Below are 23,973 nucleotides of genomic sequence, written 5' to 3'. Positions count from 1 at the left end.
TGGACCCTGACTGGTCCGCAGACAGCCCCCAAGCCAGGGGCGCTCAGACAGCCCTGGGGGAGCACTGCCCACCCAGTTCCCCGCCTGGGAGGCCTCGTCGCGCTTCGCGGGGTGAAGGTGTTCCTAGGTGTTCCTAACCCTGACCTGTGCGGGCTGACTCCGCACAGGTCTGTGAGTGCAGAGGGCCTGGCCTTGAAGGGCGTCTGACACAGGGAGACCCCCAGACTGGCCCGCGTTCTGGATCTCATCATGGCAGCACGCACTCAGCTCTCACCTGCTTCCCACGCCTGCTTCCCAGGGCAGAAGGCCTGCGGGAGAGAGCGGGTTGCAGAGGCAGGGCTTGGTCCTGGGTCTGCTGCTCTCAGAGGGGCCTCTGGCTCGGCTCCGGTGGGAGACCCCCTTGATGGCTGTTTCCATGGTGTCAGCGTGACCACAGGCTCGAGCGGCCCCAGAGAGCACAGTGGGCCCCCGTCTCAGGGGACAGCTGGCTCCCCCCTGGGGCCCCTTTGGCCTCTGACCTCGCCGAGGAGCAAGTGTCGGGACGGTCAGGGGCTCCCGGCTTGGCTCAGCTTCCGTGATCCGGGCTGTGGCCATGACAGAAGCGTGTGCAGCCATGGTCATGCGACCAGAGGGCATGGGCTGTGAGGTTGGCATGCTGCTGTTCTCGTCCCCACAGGCAGAGGCTCGTTCCGGCCCATCCAGTCCTCCCTGACCAAAGCAGCTCTGTCTCGGCCCATCGTGCCCAAGGCCCTCCCGCCCCAGGCCGCGGGCCACCTGGCCAGTAAGTCTCCGCAGCTGCGCCGGCGGGGCCCGCAGGATGTCTCGTTTTCCTTTTCGGCGAGCCCTGGCGTCTCCTCTCCCTTCAGAAGGAGCCCCAGCCGTTCTCGCGTGGGAGTGAGGCAGGAGCCGGGGCTGTCTCCTCCTGGGTCGGGCCTGGGGGTTGGTAGGGCAGAGACGCCCATTCTCTGTCTCCAGGTGCCATTGACTTAGCGGCCCAGAGCGCGGGCATCATTCCCGGGAGCCCCCTCCCTGTCCTGGACGCCGAGGGCCTGTCCGGCATCTCCCCACTGTCCCCTGATGAGGTGACCGCCGCCGTCGCTGGGCAGGAGTCCACCGGCCCCCAGCAGAACAGAGACCCGCTCCCCGCCGTAAGGGTGAGTGGGTTGGCAAGGGCTTCTCGGCGTCACCCGCGGCCTCGGGAGGGTCGGGCGTCCTCCTGCCCTTGTTTGGCAGCCGAGGCCCCGGGCTGAGGTCAGGCTGGACTACAGCGCTGCCTGAGAGATGCGCTCGGGGAGTGACAGGGTGAGCCGGAGAGGGTGGGCCCTGTAGACTGTGTGACACCGGAGAGTTCACGACCCAGACAGACGGACGCGGGGTCTGAGAGTCTGCCCGCGGGTCCCCGCTGCCGCGCGACCGTGGCCACATCAGGCTGTGTGCTCCCCGAGGCAGCGGCTTCTCCAGTTCCCATGTGCTGCCCCGAGGCAGGCGGCCCCGTGCTGGCACCTGCACTGACTCTAATCAACAGCGTCGGTTTGGGGGCTGGGGCCCACATTCGGAGGGCAGCGGGGCCTTTGCAAAATGCCTGCCTGGGGCCGCAGGGCGGGGCGGCCCTTGGCAAGCAGGTGCCTGCTGGCCCTTGGCCGTGCCTGGCGAGCGTGCAGCCTGCTCACCAGCATCCCGTCTGTTCTTTAGGGCACAGGCGACCCGTTCATCAGCGTCCCCTCAAGGCAGGAGCCAGTGGCAGACAGTTTCCAGGTACAGCGCGCAGTTGGCTGCCGGGCCGGGGGTCCGGGCTTCCTCCCATCTCGTGCCCCCTCCCCTCTGCCCAGCTGGCTGGTTGACCCGGTTCTGGAAGGACTCTTTTCTGGGTCGGGGACGAGGAGGTCATCAGCTGGGTGTCCCTTGGTGCTCGCCTTCTGTCCTGCAGGTGTGGGGACAGATCCAGGTCACCTCAGCCTGGCCTCCCGACCCTGCCAACCCCTGGGTTTCGGTGGAAGGACGAGGGCCTGTCGGTCTCCGTTGGCCGCGCTCTGCAGGGCCAAGCTTGGTCTCTGGTGGCCCCGGCTGTCGTGTCTGAGCGGTTCTCTCTGTCCCCCAGAACCCGCCCGTCCTCTCCTTGCCTGAGCTGTCCAAGGCTCCTCTCCACAATGGGCTCTCTGCTCCGCTGCCCCCGGCAGAGGCCCCCAGCACCCGGCTCTCCCCGCCCAACGTCTCCGCCCTGCTGGACATCTCCCTGCCCGGCCCGCCCGAGGACGTGCTCTCGCAGGGGGAGCCGGCCACGCAGATCAGCGACTCCATCATCGAGATCGCCATCAGCTCCGGCCAGTACGGTGAGGCCCTGCCTCCCGGCCCACTTCCGGCCTGCCGCCCTTCGGCCCTCCTGGGCCTGGAGCGTCTGCACCTGCGGGGCAGCACCGGCGGACGAGGCCCGGACAGGACCCGAGCCTGTGGTGGTCTGGTGGGACTGCTGGCCGCAGGGACAGAGCAGGCCCTCCAGCCCTCTGCAGCCGGGCGGTCCTGCTGGGCGGCTTTCTCCTTTCTGAAGCTGGGTAGACGCCTGTGGGGTTGCCAGCTCTCGGGGACAGTGCAGCGGTGGCAGTGGCATGGTTGGTGTGGGCTGGTCAGCACGAGGCTGTGGGCAGGTCACCGGCTCACGTGAGCCTTCTCTGCTCAGTTGGGAAGAGCCGGCCCCTCTCGGGCCATCTTAAGTAACTCGTGACGGATTTAGGTGATGCCCTTGGCACAGGGCCTGCTTCCATCTGCCGTGGCATGTACCCCTGCCACTGTGGCCCCGCAGGATCCACTTTGGCAGCACAGACCGTGCCGCCTGTGGCCTTCGTGACGGCACTGTGGGGAAGTGGGGCCTTCACCCCATGTGGCGTCTCTGACCTGGGCCTTGGGTTGGCAGGTGAAGGAGGCCCTCTCTCTCCAGCAAAGCTGAACGGCAGCGACAGCTCCAAGAGTCTGCCCTCCCCATCTGGCAGCCCCCAGCCGGACTGGATCGCCTCCCCCACCCATGACCCCCAGTGGTGCCCCAGCGATCCCACGGACTCGTCACTAAGCAGCCTGTTTGGTGAGACTTAGGGTGGGGGCCAGGGTCCGAGCGGAGCTGGGGTCTGGCATCTCCACGGTTCCCGCAGCGCCCCCTCCGGGCTGGTCCTAGGCGTTTATGGTTGGTTTTTCTGCATCACCTGCTTGTGGGAAAGTATTCAGACCCCGTGTGAGGGTCACGGCGCCTTGGCACACGTGCACACTTCTGTCACCAGGGCCACACAGGTCCCCTGTGCCGGGCAGCCTGCCTCTCCCCCCAGGGCCACCGTCCAGGGCCGGGCTGAGGCCACCCGCCTCTTGGGCGCTCTCTTTGTATCCCTCTGTTTTGTTCTGGATATTGTGCTGTCCTGCGGCACGTGGACCGCAGATGGCCGTCCTCACAGGCCATATGTTCTCACGGCACTAGGTGCCGTGTGATGGGAAGGGGGTCGGGGAACAATGCACCCGCCTCAGTTCCCTCCTCAGAGGGGTTCCCGTGGCCCTTCTGGGGGCGGTGCACTGGGGGCTGTAGATGGCAGCCCCAGAGCAGGGCGCGCGGTGTACACGGTGAACTGGGTCGGCACCATGTGGGGCCCCGGCCTGGGTGGCGGGTGTGTCCTGTTCAGAGTGTCCTGTAGAGCAGTGCAGACGCTGCAAAGGGAGGCTCACGCCGTGAGAAGCAGGAAACAGCCCTGCATGGAGGAGGGAGTGGGGACCAGACAGTGGAATGTCGGGGGGGTGGAGGGGCCAAGGAGAGTGAGAGGACGGGTGTGGCTGCAGGGCACTGCTCACACCTCCCTGGGGTGGGGTGGGGTGGGGCGGGGTCGGCCAGGGCCCATCTCTCAATCCAGAGCACCGTGCACACGTTGGCAGCCAGCTGCCGGGAGGCCTGGGCCTCCGGGGCCCCTCGCTGGTCCATCTGGCACCGGCTCAGGCCCTCTTTCTCCATCCTGTCTGCAGCCAGCTTCATCTCCCCAGAGAAGAGCCGGAAGGTGCTGCCAGCCCCTGCGGGGACCCCAAGCGGTACCTCCCTGCTGGGCCCCAGCCTGCTGGATGGGAACTCGAGGGACTCCTTTGTGTCCCGGTCCCTGGCCGACGTGGCCGAGGTGAGTGCACGGGAAGACCCCCCTGGGGCTGCATGGCTGCTCAGGGCGTCTCACTGGGGGCACCCGTCAGGAGCCGGCGCACAGTCCGACTCCCGGGGGAAGCTCTGCCCACGCAGGCCACCTCTTCATCCGGTGACTGCAGGGAGTCCGGGTTGGGGTGGTGGGGCTGCTCTGCCTGAAGCCAGTTGTGTGACCTTGGCTGGTGACGCTGCTGCTCACTGCTCGGTTTCCTGATCTGTGAGGTTGCTGGCACCTTCCGCAGGGGTTGAGGTGCTGTCACTGCCGCCTAATGGAGGGGACCTTGAGCAGTGCAGGGTTGTGGCCTGGGGTTTCTGCAGAAGGGCAACGACAGCAGGGACCCACAGTGCGATGGCAGTGTCCCTCTCGTCTTTTGGCAGGGATGCAGCATCCCTCTTTTCTCGGTCCAGGCTGCCCTCTCCCGCCTCCCTGGCCCGCCATCCCACTGGGCTTGGGGGGTGTCCGTGGGCGAGTAAGGCCACATGGCTGAGCGCCTGCTGAAGATGAGGTGTGTGTATCTGATGCGCCCAGCGCCAGGTGGCAGGAGCTGAGAGGCGCAGGCAGAGGGTGTGCCGAGGGCAGTCTGCGCCTGAGATGCCCCAGCTGGGCCGTCTTCCCGATGCAGCTCCAGCCGTCAGGGCCTTTGGGCCCTTGGGCGTCTCATAGTCCACGCTAGGGGGAACCTGCATCAGACCAGGCTCGCCCACCTGCTTCCCAGGACTGCTCAGCTTCTTAGCACCTTCACACGGATCTCAAGACCGGAGAGATTTTCAAAACAAATTTCCGTTTTTTTGAAATTTTTTATAGTAAGTTTAGGATTCAGTTCATGCCATGCTCCACTCAGAATTTTCTGCAGGCGGAGTTCCCATCATGGCACAGTGGAAACAAATCTGACTAGGACCCACGAGGTTGCAGGTTTGATCCCTGGCCTTGCTCAGTGGGTTAAGGATCCCACATTGCCGTGAGCTGTGGTGTGGGTTGCAGACACGGATGGGATGCCGAGTTGCTGTGGCTGTGGCTGTGGCTGGCAGCTGCAGCTCCAATTCAACCCTTAGCCTGGGAACCTCTATATGCCTCTGGAGTGGCCCTAAAATGCAAAAAAAAAAAAGGAATTTTCTGTAGGCTTCTCCTTTGTTCGTCACACGAGTCAGTTCCTTAGCGAACATTCACTGAGGGCCTTTGGGTGCCAGGCGCTGTCCCAGGCTCCACGTGGACAAATTAAGCCCATTGTCACCGGCTCAGTCCTGACCCTGAGGCCCCGCTGGGCACGCCCCTCTCCTCCCGCCTCTGTCCTGCTCGCCGGCTGGTCTGCCGTCTCTCTTGCCTTGGACCAGCCGACTGGCTCCCACCTTGGGGCCTGTGCGCTTGCCGTTTCTTCTCACGGGAACCATCTTCCCCTCTGGCCTTGCTGTGTGTGACTCGTGCCCCGCTTCCGCCACACAAAGTCCTCCTCTGATCCGCACGCCCGTGGCGGACTCCCCTGCTCCCCTTCCGCCTCCTCGGACCACCGCTCAGTCTGCTCGCCCTGTGCCATCTGCTCCTCTGCCCACCATTCTTGCCACGTCTCAGGGGGTGGCGCTCGCCCTCTGATCCCAACAGCTTGTAGTGGCCGCGCCACGCACCTGTCCCCAGCGAGGGTTCTCCGTGACGGACGTGATTCTGAGGCTCGCCCCAGCGCGGGGCCGCCGTGCCGAGGCTGCCGGGGGCGCCGAGGCCCAGCCGTGGGGGCCAGCGCCTGCTGACGTGGCCCCGCCCTCTGTCCCGCAGGTGGTGGATTCCCAGCTGGTCTGCATGATGAATGAGAACAGCATTGACTACATATCCCGGTTCAATGACCTGGCCCAAGAGCTGTCCATCGCCGAGCCCGGCCGGCGAGAGGCCCTCTTCGATGGCGGCGGAGGCGGCCCCCCAGTTGGTGATCTGTCCCAATGACTGCGCCCCGAGGCGGGGGCCTCCGGAGGCGGCAGAGGAGGGCTTTCGGGGCTGGGAGGTGCAGCCCTCCTCAGGCGAGGGGAAGCACAAGGCCAACCGGGACTCCCAGGAGACTGTCCGAACAGAGGCACCTCCTCGGCCCAGAGGCCGTCGCGTGCAGGCCCGTGTCCCCGCAGGCCGAGGACCGTGGTGGCCAGGAAGGGAAGAGCTCTCCATGCGGCCAGCAGCAGCCATGGCCACGGCGTCGAAGCAGCTCCCTGCGGGCCTGCGCCTCACTTGCTGGGTCGGACATCCCAGGGGGTTTCTTTCCGAGAGAAAGGGGCGCATGTGCCAGGCTCTGGTCGCCCCAACCTTGGGGGCTAGAACCACCCGCTGTCCGCAGGGAGGCTCCAGGACACCGCGGCTTTCTTCCCGCCAAGCCTGCGCTTCGCCTTGGCCGACCTCTCTGCAGGGTGGCGATGGGCAGGTCGGCTGGGCTCTGCCTGGTGGTGTCTGCACCCGGAGACAGCAGACGCGTCAGAGGACACGCCGACCCCAGTGTGGCAGCAGGGTCCTGGGGCAGCGTAGCTGGTGCCATCTCCCCAGAAATGCTGGCTCCTTGCCTCGTCTCGTGCTTCCCGCATCGGGAGCCTCCATTCTGGCCGCCTTAACGGGAAGGGGGAAGACTCACATCTCATGCAGCTCGCGTGGACTTGGGAGAAAACCCTGCCGTGCTGGTCAGAAAGTGTTTTTCTTGTGCGTTAAGAACGGGCAGGCGTTGAAGGGCAGAGCAGAGTCCCGGTGCAGTGGTTTCTCCCCGCGTTCAGGCGCAGGCTTGGCCCAGGTCCCCCCCTCCCTGAGGAGAAACGGCAGCAGTCACGGCTGCCGATGAGTGACGGCAGGGCCTTGAAATGCTGCCCTGTCACTGCCTGGCGTCTCAGACGGAAGCCTCGGCAGGGAAGGCTCTCTCTGGCTTTCACTGGCATCTGTGCAGGGTGGGCCCCAGGGTGTGGCTGACCCCTCGCACCCGCCCCAGGGTCTCCTGTTTCCCTTCTTCCTGCTCAGGGCGCCCAGGCAGGGTCAGACCTCCAGCGGCACTCAGAGCCAGTGCGCTGAGACCACGTCCCTCCGGTGGGCTCCTTGGGGACCAGCGTCCAGTCTGGCCCCAGAGTGGAGCTAACAGGGTTCCTGCTTTCTTGGCCTTGGCGTCCAGCCACGTCCCCTGTGGCTGGGTGCCAGTGCTGAGGCTGGGCCGGTGCCACCACCGCTGCCTCATCCTCTGCCCACCGGCCAGAGTCAGTGTGGCTCCTTGAATCCCCCCGAGCCGACCCCTGTGTGTGTGCCTCACCTCTCCCCTCCCCAGCTCGCCGTGCGGTGGCATCCTGCAGGGCCAGCCGCCTCTCCCCTGGCCTCTCCCTGACCACCTCGCAGAGGTGAGCCAGCATGGTAGCCCGGGGAAGGGCGCCACTGCTCCAGGCTGCATGCGGCCCTTCATGCCAAGCACGAGGCACAGGGCAGTACTTCCTCCCGGAAAGTACAGAGACGCCAGCCCCAGAGCGCCACAGGGCTGAGAGCAAGGGGCTGTTAGCGCTGTGTTACGAGAGAGGGACAGCAGTCTCTGAGGCCAGGTTATCTTGAAACCAGGTCATGTCTTGTGATCAGTGCAGCAGCTTCCTGAAGTTAGCACCTTCTTGAGCCAGACAAGATCTGTTAGGTCTGTCTCTGGGCATCTGACTTGGTTCAGTCCACAGTAGGTCTGGCTGAGCCGAGGCCCCTGCGTGCTTTCTCGTCCTTCCGCTGTCTGGGACCAGAGATGCCAGGTAACACTGCCGCATCCGTGCCGGGGCAGTGCCCAGTGGCAGCCTGCACCGCGCCAGGCACAGTAGAGGCCTGAGCTGCTTTTCCATCAGGGACACCCCGAGGCAGTCTGGTGGGAGGGTCGGCACCTATCCCCTGGTGGCGTCTAGCAAGAGGAAAAGTCTGGAGGCTTGGATCAGCCTTTGTCAGCCTTGATCCAGCAGTGCCCCTGGCTTGGCCCTCTCACACAGACTCCCTCTGGGAGCAGCTGACTAGCCAGCATCATCCATGAGAGGACATGGCTGTGCAGGAGAGGGGCCTGTTCCCCTGTGTGTAAAGCTGCCAGGGTTACAGAGAACTCGCTGCTCCAGCAGCCAGGCAGGAGTAGGCATTCGCTTGCCATGTGAAGGGAAAGGATGTCAGCTATAGCATTAAGATGATGGATCCATCTTCTCCCAGCCCGAATGACTATCAGTGTGATGAAAACGAGCGCCTGGTAAAAGCTGGAAATCCTCACAGGGCCCGAGCAGCGAAGCCTCCCCCTGCCTGCGCCTTCCCAGGGACAGTCAGGAGCGCCTCCTGTGCGGCCATGGCTTCCCTTGCACATGAGCCTGTGGTTAAGACCGGGTCTGTGGCGCAGAGACGTCTTCCCCGTGTCACTTCAGTGTTGAGAATCGGTCTGCTGATTGTCTTTTCTGAAGACTGAAACTCTCCATCTCCCACCTCCAGGGAGCTGGTTTTTTGGCCTTGGTTCTTCATGGCGACATCATGTCCCGTGATGCGCCTTCCATTGCTCACAAGGGAGATGCAGGTTGAATCCCTGATTCCATGTAAGGCTCACGATGGCATTTTTCTCATCTCTCTGTATCTTCCCGGGGGAGAGGACTTGCTCAGGGAGAGGGGATGTTTGGAAACATGTCACTGGTTGCTCCACTGCTCTCGCACACCTCCAGGCTCGTAGCGGCAGCCCCGTTCTCTGTCACTCTGTCCCACAGCCTCGTCACTGGTGTGTCCTTTCAGTTGAATGGCCTGTTTAACTGGATCACACCATTGAATCACATGTGTGCAAAGAAAAGCCATGGAGTAAGAGACGCTTGAAACACGTGGAGGAGGAAAACAGGTGGCTTTTTCTTCTTTCTTGACATTGAGTTCTACCAGATGCATTTAGGGGAAATACGGCACTTTGTCTTAAGAAAAAAGAAGGAATGAAACCTACAGCAAACCTTTCCTGACTGTCAGCTCTCCTAATCCCACAGCAGCCTTTAAGTCATGTGAGGTGAGTTAGGTCTTGGAAGCACTACAGCAACCTGTGCCCCTTATTCTGTAACAGGATACCCGGCTCCAGAGCTATGCCTCTGGGCAGCAGAACTTAACTGCGGTTTCTTTTAATAATCGTTAAGCCATATCACCTAAGGTTTTCGGCTTGTTTGAGATGTGAATTTGTTTTATAGATTATAAATATACATATACAGTGTATGTATAAAGCAGAATGCCTGTCCCTCCTGATTATTTTTTGTACCATATTGTAAATTATATTATTTATTCTTTACCAATTTTGGGAATAAAAGGTGTTTGGTTATTTAATATAATAAACAAAAGCTGTTAAACTTCTTATGTTTAAATTTCCAGTTCAACTTGTAAATCTGTTTTTATTATTGTGCATAAATACATACTAATACTTGATCTAATCATGACCGTTTCTGCTTTTTTCTTTTTAAGTGTGCGCTTAAGAAAACGGCCGGAGCGGCTCTCATTTGGTGCCATCTCAGAGGCACTGACTGCCGCCCACAGTGTAGTTTAGCAACAAAGCGCTCCTGAATGTGTATTTTACCTTTACCTTTTTTTTTTTTTTTTTTTTTTGAGCCAAACATCAGTCAGCTGGCACTCTTTATTTATCCCTTGCCTCCCACTTTTAAGGACGTGTTCCCCACAACTTGCAGGACAGGAACTGCGGTCCTGTTTCCTTTGGCCACGTATCCATGTGCCATTGACTGTCTTGGGCCCTGTTGGGCGCCGCTGCGCTCCGGGAAGCGCTTCCCGGGGCTCCCCCGCTACGCCAACCAGGGCGCATACAGGGACGGCAAGCGGGAGGCCGCGCCTGGAAGAAGGGGCACCGACCAGGTGCGGGGATGGTGCCCGACCCCGCCCACCTCAGGAGGCGCGGACGGACCATCCCTTGTTGGCCAGTTGCCCAATGGCGGGGCCCGGCGCTGTGAGCGGCATCTGCTTTCACCAATCGGCTGCAAGCGCGGTGCGATCTTCTCCTCGCCTCAGTCTCGTGAGGCGGGGCCCGGTGCTGTGATAGGCTGCGGCGTTGTGATTGGCGTCGGCGGCGCCCAATGGAGGGGGGCTTCAGGCCGCGCGGGGCCGGACGGGAAGGACGGCGCGGCGGGCGGGAGGTGCCGAATGGCGGGCGACATGTTCCGGGTGCCGGAGACCGAGGGTGGCCGGGCTGGCTCCAGGTGCGGCGCGGGCGCGGCCACCGCTAAGGCCACGGCCGCGTGGTGGGGGGGGTGGGCGCGGGCGCCGTGGGGGCGGCCGCGGTGAGCTCACGGAGCCCCGGGCTCCGCTGCCAGGTCGGGGAGGTGGGCGCGCCCGCGGGACGGGAGGCCAGAGGTGCGCCTCCCTGCCCGTCGGATCCCAGCACGTGTCTCTTCAATGGCCAGCGCGCCGGCGACGCTGGCGGAGCGTCTGCTGCGGATGGGCGGACGTGGCTGCGCTACGGGAGCCCGTGCGACGCTGCGGCCGACACGCTTTCGCCGGGTGCTCGTGTGGGCCCGCCTCGGGGCAAGGTCCGGTCCTGGGAGCCCTCAGCAGTTCCGCAGCCCGGGGTTCGGGCCCTCCCCTCCCCAGTCCTGGAGCCCTCCCCTCCCGCAGTCCCGCGACTCGGGGGGAACCAGGCGCTGCTCCCCAGTGTCCTGAGAAGGAAACAGGACAGCAAGTGATAGCAGAGGTGCAACGGGGTTGAAACACTCGGGAACATACAGCAGCCCCCTTTTTAAAAATTACAGTTGGATTACAGTGTTGGGCAGCACACCTTCTCCGCTTTTAACTAGTCAATCATTGGGTGTTGGGAGCCGCACAGAGCTGGCGAGGAGGGGTCCCGCGGCTTGAGGAGCCAGCGGGAATGGAGCTGGTTCAGGTGCCCAAGAGTCATCTTCATTGTGAGCCTCTTCTGGGGCTCAGCCACCCGATAAAAGTAGAAGAGGGCGGAGGTAAATACTACAGAGAATAAGAGGGTTGTTTCAACTGCTAAAACCCCTGTAAACTTGAGGGAGTTGGGTCAGTTCTCACAGTCCTAACCCAGCGGTCATCAATCCACGGAACAGTGATTATTAATCACGGATGCCCCCACCTACGCTGACCTGGGCCAGAAGTTTATCCCGGAGCCTTCGCGATGAATGAGTTCCTGGGGATGAATGAGTTCCTGGTGCCTGCAAACCACTGTCCTGTCCCCGCCCCCACCAGCTGGGCAAGGGCTGTTTCCAGCACTTTCTCAGCTGTGTCCCTCAAAGTTCCTCTTTGTTTACACAGCCTGGCACCGGCTGCCCAGCACACACTGGTCCGGTTAGGGAATGGGCCCAGTAATGCTGGTGGAGGTTGCACAAGATAGTTGCCGAGCTGGAGCTCTGCAGTAACACCCACACTTCTTTGCGGCATTAGTTTTGGAGAGGAAAAGGAGAAAATTCTTGGAGCGTGTTGGAGAAGGAAAACCCATCTTAATTGGAAGCTTCTGCCTGGGATCCGAAGGGAGCTTTGTGTTTTGACGGCCATCTTAAAGGACTCAATGGACAGGCCTTGTGAGATTCGCAGTTCCCTTAGCTGTGAAAGGAACCGGTGCTGCTGCAGGATTACTAGGCCAGGTTTTCCTCTTAAAGCCCTGATTTGGTTTTCTCGGGGAAGGATTAATTAGCTGGTGTTAAAGGATGTTGCACTATAAAAGCATTTAGCTTTGGCCATCATCGGTGATCTAAGGTCCTTCTTTTAAACTGTAAGGTGCATGTTTGTAAAGAATTTGATCCACATTTCTTTTGCTGCTTCTCTCCAAACCTGACTGTTCCCCCAGAGCTTTTCTGGAAAAGGGGGGTAAGCCGTTAGGGGGGCGGGTCGTGAGTGTGCCCCCCCCCCCGAGCGTCGATGTTGCATTCTCAGCCAGTGCCATCGTCCCCTTGAGTCGTGTCTGGCTTTTCTTGTCCCCTGCCCCTTAGCTTCTCTTGTGGATGCACATTGTTGGATTGTACTGAAGAGGTGCTGCAGAAGGAGACACTGGTTGAGAGGCACCCACGTCGTGAGGTCATCCCATCCCCCTCTTGTAATTAGGGAGCCTAGTAAAGGCCACCCTGCACCCCTGTTGCAGCTTCTGTCTTTAGTGAAAAGTCTATTTGACTTTTAGTCCGATGAGACCCTCTTGGAGCAGCCTGTGGATTTGCTTGACCACTGCAGGGCTGTGCCTCTCGGCCCACCCCATGGCCCCTCCCAGGAAGCCTGGCCCCTGGGTGCCAAGATCTCTGCTGGAGCCTTCTTGGGTGTCCCTTTTTTTTTTTTTTTTTTGTCTTTTTGCTATTTCTTTGGGCTGCTCCTGCGGCATATGGAGGTTCCCAGGCTAGGGGTTGAATAGGAGCTGTAGCCACCGGCCTACGCCAGAGCCACAGCAACGCGGGATCCGAGCCGCGTCTGCAACCTACACCACAGCTCACGGCAACGCCGGATCGTTAACCCACTGAGCAAGGGCAGGGACCGAACCCGCAACCTCATGGTTCCTAGTCGGATTCGTTAACCACTGCGCCATGACGGGAACTCCATTGGGTGTCCCTTTTCTTCCTTTCTGTCCAAAGTGAAGTAAAACAAAGCTCAGAGAAATACACAGTCATCATTTATTTCCACCACCCAAAATTAACGTTTGAGCGTTTGAAATTCCTGCCGCCTCCTGTACCCAGACTGTGCTCTTTCCTTGCAGAGACCACAAACTCCACTTGAACCTTAGAGGTCTTTGGAGTTTCCGTGAGCCTCGGTGCCTCTGCGGCTTCACGCACAGGGAGCACCGAAACCGCCTCCCGCAGCTTTGGCTTCCCCGGCAGGCATGGAGCGTCTCCAGGCCGAGGATGCATCCGCCTTCCCGCCCTCGGGTCCGGGGCAGGCCTGCCAGGGTGGGTGCCCAGGGGCCTTCAAGTTGGAGGTGCAGTAAAGGGAGAGGCCCGGGAGGGTCTCGGACCCCGGCATGTGCGAGGAGCGTCCTGGAGAGCTCGGGGTCAAGGCGCGCCTGTCCCCGAGTCTGAGAGAAAAGCTTTGTTTCAAGCAAGTCAGAAGCATAGGAAGGTTCGGTCCTGCCAGCCCGGGACTTGGCATTGACTCTGTTCAGCTCTGCGGCTGGCACTCCCCACCCCTTCTTGCAGAGAGGGGGCCACGCGGACCCAGGCCTGCTGGCCCTGCACGGAGTCAGGCCGAGAACCAGCGGCGCGGGGCTGGGGCCGTGCCATTGCTCGCGTGTCGGGGAGGCGGGCGGCATCCAGGGTCCCTGGCGCGTGGGCGGCCGTGAGGCCTCGCTGGTGCCCTTCTCGGGGAAGCAGAGGTTTCTTCCCAAAACCACGCGACGTGAGGGTTCAGCTCTCGCGAGGACGGAGCGCGTCACGCGGCTGTTTGTGTGACGGCGCCGTGGTCGGGGTCCGCGCGGCTTCCCCGTGCCCAGCTCTGCGGTATCGTCTCTCAGTGTCCGGGGTCACAGACGGGCCTCTTGCCTCGGACTGGTAAGAGAGCAGGGCCACGCAGCCTTCAAACCTGCTCTGAAATACGTTAAAATATCTAGGAGGTCCCGTGGTTGCTCAGTGGGTTAAGAACCTGACTCGTGTCCGTGAAGGTGCAGGGTCAATCCTTAAGGTGCTTAAGGCCCTGGTGTGGCAGGAGGCTGAGGCGCAGTTGCAGCTCCGTGGGCCGTGGCCGTGGCCGATTCGACCCCTAGCCTGGGAACCCACATGTGCCGCGGGTGCGGCCCTGATGAAAAAATACCTGGTGTTTTGAGAAAAGGCACGTGAATGCACTGTGTCCCCGCCCTGCTGAGGTGGACGGGTGCTCGGGGGTTGTCGGGGCAAAACAGTACAGAGGGGCTCAGGGTCCATTCTTCCCCTTCTGAAGCGCCCGCTCGGAGACCTCCAGGGTGGGCGTGGCAGATGCCCACGTGCGGCGGCTTCTCTGGGTTGGGCGGCCGAGCGGGCGTTCCCCTGTGCTCCATGGGCGATTCTCTCCCCCTCGTGGAACCCCGCACGTCTGGGGCTGACACCAGGGCACCCACGTTGATCTAAATGGACAGTGGTCTAGCCGGTGGGTTCTGCTCCTTCTCGTGTTTTGTTGGGCATACCCGGCCTCAGGCCTGGTGTGAATTCCCAGCGCTCACGTGGGTTAGTGGGGGTGACACTCTCTGTTGGAATGTTGGATTCGGTCCCTGGCATATAGGCCTCACGGCAGCCGGGGCGGGGGAGAATCAGGAGAAATTATGTTTAATAGATGTTATTCACCTTAGTAAATGCAAGACCATGAGATCAGCGTCAGAGATACGATTCAAGAGGTATTTTGCCTTTTCTTCTTTGTGCTGGAATCTTCTCGATCTGGGGCGTGGCCTACAGTTCCACACCTCAGGGCCCAGAACCCCCCATCCAGGTGCTCACTGGCCTCCGTGGCCAGCGGCTGCCCTTCCAAAGACCCAGCTCTCTGGGTCAGGCTTGGTCTGTGCGTAAGCGGCACGCTGCCTCTTTGTTTTTGGAGCATTTTAAGAGAGGTGTTGGGGTGTTCTGGGCTCTGCACCCAGACTGCCTGGGCTTGAGTCCTGGTTCTGCTACTTGTTGTGTGGCCCCCGTGTGATGTCTCTTGATCTCAGTCATCGGCGCCCTAGAGGGTCGCGGTGTGAGGTCCCGGAGCAGGAGCAGGCGTGTGTAAACACGTAGCCCGTGTGAGCGTCCACACGCAACGTGCCAAATAAAATGAGTTAAATGCTGCTGAACTGGCTCAGTTTGCCTATTTTAGGCAAACTAATTTTACTAACGACAGGTCACAGGAATAATCTGAGATATGCACATCTCTGGAAGGTTGGGTTTTTTTTTTTTTTTTTTTTTCCCTTTTCTTTTTTTTCTTTTTAGAGCCACACCTGTGGCCTATGGAAGTTGCCAGCCTAGGGGTGGAGTAGAGCTGCAGCTACCAGCCCATGCCACAGCGACAGCGGCGAGGGATCTGAGCTGCATCTGCAGCCTGCGCCAAAGCTCATGGCAACGCCAGATTCTGCACCCACTGAGTGAGGCCAGGGATTAAACCTGCATGATGGTGCATACTAGTCAGGTTCTTAACTCACTGAGCCACAGCAGGAACTCCCCCTGGGGTAACCGAGGTACGCGAGGAAAACGTTTCTGGAAACAGGGCAGTGTGGGTGTGGGGCTTCTCCCCAGGCCTCTGCCCTGGCCTGCTGTGCCGGAGCCCCTGGACATGGCACCCAGGTTGCTGTCAGTCACTCGCTTTCTCTGCTTGCAGGGCCATGAAGCCCCCGAGAGGAGACTCAAGCAGTCTGTTTGGAAGTCCAGAAGAAGCTGTCCCTTCAAGCAGGCCCAATAGGATGGCATCTAACATTTTTGGACCAACTGAAGAGCCTCAGAATGTACCTAAAAGGACCAATCCCCCTGGTATGTATGGGCCTCTCCGAGCAACCGATCCTTCGTCTCTGCCTGTTCTTGTTGATGCTGCTCTTTTGATAAAATCTCTCTCTTTATCTTGATCCTTTCGCAGGTTTTCCTTTGCAGGTTATCCCCACTCTCCGAGCTCTAGAAGAAGGGACTTTATCCCGACTTGTCCTTTGTGTCCTGACAGTGGCTCCCTCCTCGTCTGGCACCTGGTGCTGGCCGTGTTCAGACACTGGGGACACAGAGGCAGATGGGGTTTTACTTCCCACCAGGGAGGCTCCTACGTTGTCCCCCAGACTCTGGAGATTCTTGAAATTGCATGTAAATTGTGCCCTTCACATTCTTTTAATCAGATTATCGGTAGATTAGGATTCTCACGAGCACAGCTCCGTCTGGCAGGCGTCTGCACAGCCCCCATACGTACCCACCTTCCCCTGTCTGTGTCCACGGGGTCAGGGGATGCGAGGTTGCTTCCATCCTTAAAGATGTGAGAGTCAGGACTTTAAACACAAGCAGGGAAACCAAGCAGAATGAGAGGTGGGAAGCCCGGCCCCCCAATTCTGGGGACAGATCATTTTCTTGACAAACGTAGAGCAACGACTGGAAGGAGAGGCCTCAAAAGCAAGTGTTTAGTTTGGTGGGGGGAGTGGCGGCGGTGCCGACTTGGGATTGGGTTACAGGAGAGGAGCAGGTGCTTTTCACCACGAAGCAGCTCGTCCATCCAGCCTGCGCACGCGGGACCCCAGCCCTACGGCCTTCGTGCCAGCAACGCCCGTGCCAGACAGACTCGAGTCCAGGGCGCTGGGAGGTGGATGCGCGGTGGCCTTGGCCCTGGCCCGGTGCTCTGCACGTCTGTGGCGGCGCTCCTCTGCCCGTCCCTCTCACTCCCGTGTCCCCTGCCTCCCTTGGGCCCCTCTGGACCGAGTGAGAAGCCCCAAGTTGTGCACGGCCACAAGCAGCGGTCACGGGACACGGAGGAGAGGCCTCTGCTTCTCGTGGGCCTGTCCTGCTTTTCTGTCCTGCTGCGGTCGGCCTGATGGTCGGAGAGCATTTAACAAACGCTAGAATCCCCGCCCTGCCTCCTGGCATCACCCAGGAGCTCCGTCTAACTGACGGATCCTTTAAAATGCAGTAACACTGCAAGAGAAAGGTCGGGCGGGACGGAGACCGAGAGGGACGCCCCTGCCCGCCCATGTGGAAAGCTAACCCGGCTGGTTGGGGGTGGTCTCCTGTCTGCTCTGGTGTTTAGCCCGGCTCTGAGAGCCATGGGCGATGCTCGTGGGTGGTCGTGTGTTTGCCGGGCAGTGTGCCGAGTGGGGGGGGCTCTGCATGCTGAGCCCACAGCTTGGTGGTGGCAAACATAGCCTTGGGGTGCGGCTCTTCCTGACTCGGGCGCCCGTGCTCCCAGCTGGCCTCCTGTACTGGTTGGGGTCGATTTCCTGAAATAGACTCGCCGGGTCCATCACAGACACTTGGGCTCGGCCTCCGCACGTTCTCTGTGATGTCAGCAGGGCTTGCTCCCCACGTCGGCCGCCAGCTTCTTGTCTTTTTGTGATTTTGATTCTTTAAAAAGGATATTTCAGTTTGTATTTCTTCACTGAATTGAGCGTCTTTTCCACCTTCAAAGCTGAATTCATTTTTTTTTTGCTTTCAGGGCCGCATCTGAGACATACGGCGGTTTCCAGGCTAGGGGTTGAATAGGAGCTGCAGCTGCAGGCCTCTGCCACAGTCACAGCCACGCCAGGTCTCTGACCAGGGAGAGAACCCATGTCCTCATCAAGACTAGTCGGATTCATTTCCACCCTGCCACAACGGGAACTCTCCTCCCCTGAATTCATCTTTTAGGTAAAATGCTGACTAATAGACATGCAGTGTGGTTATTTTTTATAAAGTTCAAAAACAGAGCTGTGCTGTTTAGGGTCGGTTGTATACATGGTAAAACTGTAACAGAACTAGTAAGTCTGTGGTTTCCAGAAAATGTGAGCACGTGACGCAAGGGACACGCAGGTGCCTCACCCAGGCTGCTGGGCTCAGCCAGGCGCCAGTGTGTCCCACAAGAGGGGCTGCGTCTGAGTGGGGGGCGGGCTGGGCGGCCTTGGCCTTGCTCACCATCCTGTTTCTGCAGGGGGCAAAGGAAGTGGTATCTTTGACGAATCAATGCCTGTGCAGACTCGACAGCGTCTGAACCCCCCTGGCGGGAAGACCAGTGACATCTTTGGGTCCCCGGTCACTGCTGCCTCGCCCCTGGCACACCCAAACAAGCCCAAGGTACGCACCGCCCTCGGCCAGCAGACGCAACAGTCAGGGGCCGGCAATGAGCCACGTGCTCTCCCAGAGGCTCCGAGGCAGGTACCGTGCATTCTTAGCAAGAGGTCAGATGGGTGACGTTCTTCCTGGCTGCAGTCGTCAGCCAGGGGCCCTCGCAGCTCCCTGAGTCATCGGAGACTCGCGTGCCAGGCAGCGATGACTGGAGTCCGAGGCGAAGCCCGCAGGGCCTGATCCAGCAGCTGGGCTGCTGAGGGCATTTGAACACTGAGCTCGGAACAGGGCGGTCCCCTCACAAACATTTCCCTGTTTCAGTGGCCCTCAGGCTGCGAGCACAGTAACTGCATCAGATTAAAATTCACCAAATGTGTAGAAGTTAAGTGTTCCTGGTGATACTTGAAAAAATCTAATCCGTCACTTTTGGCAAATGCCAGAGACTCTCTCTGCAAGTGCTCACAGGATCAGACGCTCAGGCAGGGTTTCCTGAGTAAAGGGTTCCTGGGATAACGGGTGTTGGGTGAAGAGTTCCTTTTACACAAGCGTTCCAGCCCGTAAGTGAAGAGGAATAGAGATTTCAGATATCACTACCTTGCAAACTTGTCGTGATGTCAGATCTAGGCAGGGGTCGTCAGTGGCTGCTGACACCACACAGGCAGAGACAGTCCAGAGCCCACGGACCTCGTGGTGAAGCCCGTCCTGCACCGCCTGGGAATTCCCAGCAAACACCCTACCCGAATCCGACCCGCCCTCGTGTCAGCTGACCCCACAGCGATTCAGTCACAGGGAGAGTAGAGGAAGCCACCCTGCTGTCAGTGCAGGGAGACTCCAATTATCTCAAAAAAAGTGACAAGGAGTTCCCTGATGGCTCAGCCGGTTAAGGACCCAGTGTTGTCACTGCTGTAGCTCTGGTCATGGCCGTAGTGCGGCTTCCGTTCCTGGCCAGGGAGCTTCTGCATGTTGCAGGTGTGGCCAAAAAATAACATGTAGGGACACATCTTCATAATCTTGGATTTGGCAGGGTTTTCTTAAATGTGACACCAGAAACAGGCAACAAGATTTAAATAAATTGAACTTCATTAAAACTAAAAACTTGTGCATCAAAAGATACTATCGGGAGTTCCCGCTGTGGCTCAGTGGTAATGAACCCAACTAGTATCCGCGAAGATGCAGGTTCCATCCCTGGCCCTACTCAGTGGGTTAAGGATCTGGTGTTGCCGTGAGCTGTGGCGTAGGTCTCAGACGCAGCTCGGATCCCACATTGCCATGGCTGTGGCGTAGGCCGGCAGTGTGATCGGACCCCCCAGCCTGGGAACTTCCACGTGCTGCAGGTGTGGCCATAAAAAGCAAAAAAACTGAAAAATAAAGAACGGAAAACAAGTGGTGCAGATGTGGAGAATCGGACCCCTGCCCACTAAAGCGTTGCACCCTCTGTGGGAAACAGCTTAGCCCTTTCTCAAGCATCTGAACCCGGCCTTCGCCGTGTGATCAGCAGTTTCCCTGTTAGGTCTCCACCCGGACTCTGTGAAGACAAGAGCTCAGATGCTCGGGCGCCTGTTTCGAGAGCATTATTTGCAGTCGCCAGAAGGTGGCAACAAGCCAGATGTCCATCAGCAGATGAAGGGATGAGCAGGACGGGCTGGCCCTGGGGCAGCACGGATGAGCCGGGAGGACGTGTGTGGGACTGACACGCGACTGCGTGTTAAATAGTTAAGGGGTTACCAGTCTTCGCAGTTGTGAGAGGTCTTCTCAGAACATTCGAAAGAGCCACATTCTGAAATATCCATGGATAAAGGAAACACCTGGGATTCACTGTGAACCAGCCCCACTGGGGGTGGGGGACGCCGGGGGAGCTGTGCAGCCGAGGCCGCAAGGGAGGTGAGCTGTCACCACCCTTGCTGCAGAGCAGGTCACCAGGGGGCTGGCTCACGGGGCTGCTCTTTCTTTTTCGTTTGTGGTTAAAATGGCCCAAATAGAAGCACTTTGCAAAGTTCAGGAGATACCCAGGTCCTCCCTGCCTTTCCCATTGTCCCCCGATGGAGGTGGGAGGTGTCTGAGCCGCGCACTGACCCGGCTTTGCCTTCTTGCAGGACCACGTGCTCCTGCGTGAGGGGGAGGAGCCCGCCCCGGACCTCAAAGGTGAGCTGCTCTTCCCTCCCTTCCCCGGTGCTCCTGCCATCCCCTGCTCCATGCCCGCCCCGTGCCCGTCCCCAGCCAGCTGCCCAAAACCAGCAATGTTGCCGTTATCCTAATAGGCTTTCTCGTTCCAAGGCTGGGGAAATGGGCTCAGTTATTTTTTTTTTATTTATTTTTTGTCTTTTCAGGGCCACACCCGCAGCACATGGAGGTTCCCAGGCTAGGTAGGGGTTGAATTGGAGCGGTAGCCACCGGCCTCCACCACAGCTCACGGCAACGCCAGATCCTTAACCCACTGAGCGAAGCCAGGGATTGAACCCGCAACCTCATGGATCCTAGTCAGATCCGTTTCCACTGAGCCACAAAGGGAACTCCAGGGCTCATTTATTTTTGGTGCCAACTTTCCAGCTGGTTTTTCTGCACCTCCTGTCATTGCTGGTCAGCCGAGGCCTCAGGCCAAGGTGTCCTCTGCTAGAAGCTGACCTTGTGTAGTAAAGGGCAGGGGTCCAGAACCTTCGATGAGCTCGTGACTTCAGGCAGTGGAGCAGCGCTAGCTGAAGAGGCGGCCTTGCGGGGAGCGGGGCCTCAGGGCTGGGCGCACCCGTGCCCCGCTGCCCTGAGCTGACGGTGGGCCCTCCTTGTGCCCCCTTGCCGGGCCTCCCTGTCGGTGCCCCTTGCCCACACTCACCTGGAGGTGGAAGACTGGAGTGGGGGGCCTGGGGGGCGTCTTCCAGGGGTCCCTTCAGCAGGTTTAGGGTCCCAGCCTGGGGCAGGCGGGACCTCTGACAGGAGGCCGTGCTGTCTTTGTCCCCCAGCCGCAGCGAGCGCCTCGCCCAGACAGGAGCCCGGCGAGCAAGGCGGCCCGAGGGAGGCGGCCTGTGCCCAGGAGCCCGCGCCCCCGCTGGACAGCCACGAGCCCAGGCTGGGCCCGCGGCCGCGCTCTCACAACAAAGTCCTGAACCCACCTGGGGGCAAGTCCAGCATCTCCTTCTACTGAGGCACCGCCGCATCCCTCACCGCCAGACAAGCCCGGGAGATAGTTTAGATAGAGTTTCTTTCAGCCCAGAGAAGCGGGGTGGGGAGCGGGTCTGGGGGAGCCCGCGGCCTGGCCCCACAGCCGTCCTGAGGCCTTGGCCTTCCAGGTGCCCGGGGTCGCGGCGCCCGTGGGAGAGGCCCCTCTGGTGGCCCGGGGAGCGGGGTCTTCTCGTCTTTGGTATGTTGGCTCATTGGGCGTCCAGGTGTCGCTGACAGAGTAGCAGTTAGAGCCTCTGGGGGGAAAAGGAAACCCTGGTGGGTTCCTGCGGGACGGAGGGGCCAATGTGGACCCCCTCGCGCGGGGGTCTCTGTGGAGACCCTCGGATCCCCGGGCTGCGACCTCCGGGCCCACGGCCTCCACTCCCAGGAACTCAGTTTCTCTCTTGAGTTCCACACATGTTCCTGAAATACCCTGATTGCTTTTCCTCCGTGGCTGTGGGCAGAACACCGGAGCGCCGTTCTCGGTCTTAGGCTTGATGGAAAGATTCCGTAGCCGGGTCTTCCAAGGAGCCCCTCGTTGCCATGTCAAACCCTGGCCACGTCTTACCTGGGAATCACCACCTGTCATCCATCAGAGACTAGTTTCGGACTCTTTCCAGGCGGTTTTGCCTGTGAATTGTCCCCTTCTTTCGCATCGGCCTTGGGCCTAGGCCCTTGCTCCCCACCACTACTGCGGACGCTCCCCCACCAGCCCCACTGCTTGTCTGCAAGGCCGCTCAGCTCAGCAGGCCTTTAAGCCACTGACATACGTCCAGGTAACGGGATTATCCTTGCTCTGTCTTTTTTATAGTCCTGTTGACAGTAGGAAAGAGAGATCCTCAAGAACCTTGGGTTCTTGGGTTTGAATTCAACCCTTGAGAACCTTGGGTTCTTCGGGCTGAATTCCTGGCTCACGTCCACAGAGCTGTTCTGAAGCAGCAGCTTTACATAAGTGACTATGGACGCCGGTCTGTGTGTGACATCTTTCTAGACACAAGCCCACCACTCACGTCCAGCACAGGGGAAAGGAGGTGTCTTAGCACCCACGATACGGCTTTGCAGAAACTCTGGCCGTACAGTTTCTGATGAGGCCTGGAGACCTTAGGCCTGGAGGTTCGGTAGTTTGGCAGCAAGGTGGTCACGAGCCCCTCTCGCGACGCTTGCCCGCGGAGATAACCTTTGATCTGTCAGGTGACACTTCTCCCCCCTGTGCCTCTCACGGGCTGCGGCATCAAGTCCTCTGCTTCTCTCCTGAGGGGCCAGCAGGCAACGGGGAGGTCTGGGCGGTGGGGCTCTTGCTGCCTCCAGAGCTAACAGGTGCCAGAACAATCCTCATTATCAAGATTCGGTTCCACTCCCAGTGGCCTGGACACTCAAGTGCCTGCAGGAGCCACCTGCCGAGCTCCACTTCTTCCACCAGCACCCCAGGGGTCTACACGGCACTCCGCCAACCAAAGACAGACTCACTTCCAGTTGCCCTGCTGACTTAGGAGCCAAGAAGCACTCTGTGTGACTCAAATACCTCCTGTCTCCATTCTTTAAATGCTTATTTGTAAAGAAGTCTGGAATTCAGAACGGTTTCTCCCCATTAAAAAAATGTCATGAATGGTGGTTAGCTTTTAAGCTCAAATGTACTAATTTAACTGACAATGAGATGTTCCAGCGGTGGAAGTGGACAGGCGTTTATAGCTCTGGCTTACTTCCAATAGACAGGAAAGTGATATGTGGATTCCAGGTTGGCTCTCCAAGGAGACCCTGACAGGTGCTGCCCCTGGGCCTTCGGGCTCGGCCTCCCTGGCCGCCACATGGGGGAAGAGCTCTCTAGGTCTGTCCACTGGCAGGGACGTCTGGGGCCCGGGTCGGGATGGAGGGCCTGGGGAGGACACCGCAGCAGAGCCTCTGGGCGGCACTGACCTCGTTGCCTTGCTTTTATCCACATGGTCCCGCCTCCTCTCCCTCCCTGGGGCCGCGGAGGCACTGGGAGGAGCAGGACAGTTTTTGCTCCTTGGAGCCTGATGGGGGGAGGCCTTTTGTGTTTGGGGAATGCTGTTCACTGGGGGCTGCCTGCCTTTTGAAGACTCATACATCCTGTTCTCACCCCCAAGCTGCATGGAGACATGACTGTATTTATTAAGCCTTAAAGCTTATGTGCATCTGGTGCCAACTTTTTTGCAGAGCTGTATCAAAACAAACGTGTGCTCATGTCGCAGTGTCACCGAGGAGCGTTCTGTTGTTTTTACAAGGCAGGGGTGCTGCAGCTGTTGCATTAAACTCAGCGTCACGCACTCCGTCTTTGCCTGGTGGTCGCGCGCACGCTCCTGCTCCCCCTGTCCCGTGTGCGGAGGGCCTGGCCTCTGCTTCCCTTAGAGCGTTTCACTGGTTGAAGGGGTTTGCCCATTTTTTTTTTTTCCCCCCCATTTAGCCAAAAGATACCCAAGTTAATCTTCTCAAAGTTTCTGGATGTAAAGGTTTTTCATTTGAAAACCAAAGACTTAGCTTGAAAGAGAATGAGAGAGGGTGTGGCCGTGATCTTGTCAGTTTCTCTTTGGAGAAGGTGGGGATGCTTCTCTTAGCGCCACTCTTTCCTGAGGACCTGGCCTCTGAGGGACAGGCCTTACAGTGTGTGAAGTGCTGCACTATTAGAATCTGCCTGGGGATTCAGGGCCGCCCGGCTGGAGAGACCCCTCGAGGAGGCTTCGTGCCATCCTGCCCGCTGCATCGGGGCAGCTACCAGGAGGGTGCTTCTCAAGTGACCTCACACTGTCTTCACTTTCATCTGCAGCGTTCTGAGCGTAGAGTGTGTTCTGAGAATTGGGCTGGGCACTAGCACAGTTGTGTCCTCTGTGGCCAGGCAGTGGCAGAGTCTGAAAGGACTGAGGTGGCTCCCCCTTCGGGTCCTGTGCTTTGTCCAGCAATACGCTGGCTCCTTTGGTTTGGGGTCGCGGGCCACACCCATGGCGTGTGGAAGTTCCCAGGCCAGGACTGAACCTGTGTCACAGCTACAGCAATGCCAGATCCTTAACCCACTGTGCCACAGCTGG

At 59.6% G+C, this 23,973-nt stretch overlaps 2 protein-coding genes across 4 annotated transcripts in view; both read left to right on the top strand.

The window, feature by feature from the left end:
* Positions 1 to 9,554, top strand: part of CRAMP1 (cramped chromatin regulator homolog 1) — a 50,358-nt gene extending 40,804 nt beyond the window's left edge. For all 3 annotated transcript variants that reach the window (XM_021086822.1, XM_021086823.1, XM_021086821.1), the window contains 7 exons: positions 677 to 781; positions 976 to 1,154; positions 1,693 to 1,755; positions 2,099 to 2,330; positions 2,909 to 3,073; positions 3,991 to 4,136; positions 5,922 to 9,554. In XM_021086822.1, the coding sequence (XP_020942481.1) occupies positions 677 to 781; positions 976 to 1,154; positions 1,693 to 1,755; positions 2,099 to 2,330; positions 2,909 to 3,073; positions 3,991 to 4,136; positions 5,922 to 6,086 (1,055 nt within the window). In that variant the 3' untranslated portion in view covers positions 6,087 to 9,554. The remainder of the gene's footprint in view (positions 1 to 676; positions 782 to 975; positions 1,155 to 1,692; positions 1,756 to 2,098; positions 2,331 to 2,908; positions 3,074 to 3,990; positions 4,137 to 5,921) is intronic.
* JPT2 (Jupiter microtubule associated homolog 2) lies at positions 10,271 to 21,758 on the top strand. Its single transcript, NM_001048070.1, is given in 5 exon segments — positions 10,271 to 10,324; positions 15,375 to 15,523; positions 17,646 to 17,788; positions 19,873 to 19,921; positions 20,734 to 21,758. Coding segments are annotated over 5 exon segments (567 nt in total). The 5' UTR covers positions 10,271 to 10,280; the 3' UTR covers positions 20,916 to 21,758.

Source organism: Sus scrofa, chromosome 3 (genome assembly GCF_000003025.6).
Source record: "Sus scrofa isolate TJ Tabasco breed Duroc chromosome 3, Sscrofa11.1, whole genome shotgun sequence".
Classification (NCBI taxonomy): Eukaryota; Metazoa; Chordata; class Mammalia; order Artiodactyla; family Suidae; genus Sus; species Sus scrofa.
This window is presented reverse-complemented; position numbering and strand designations above follow the sequence as displayed.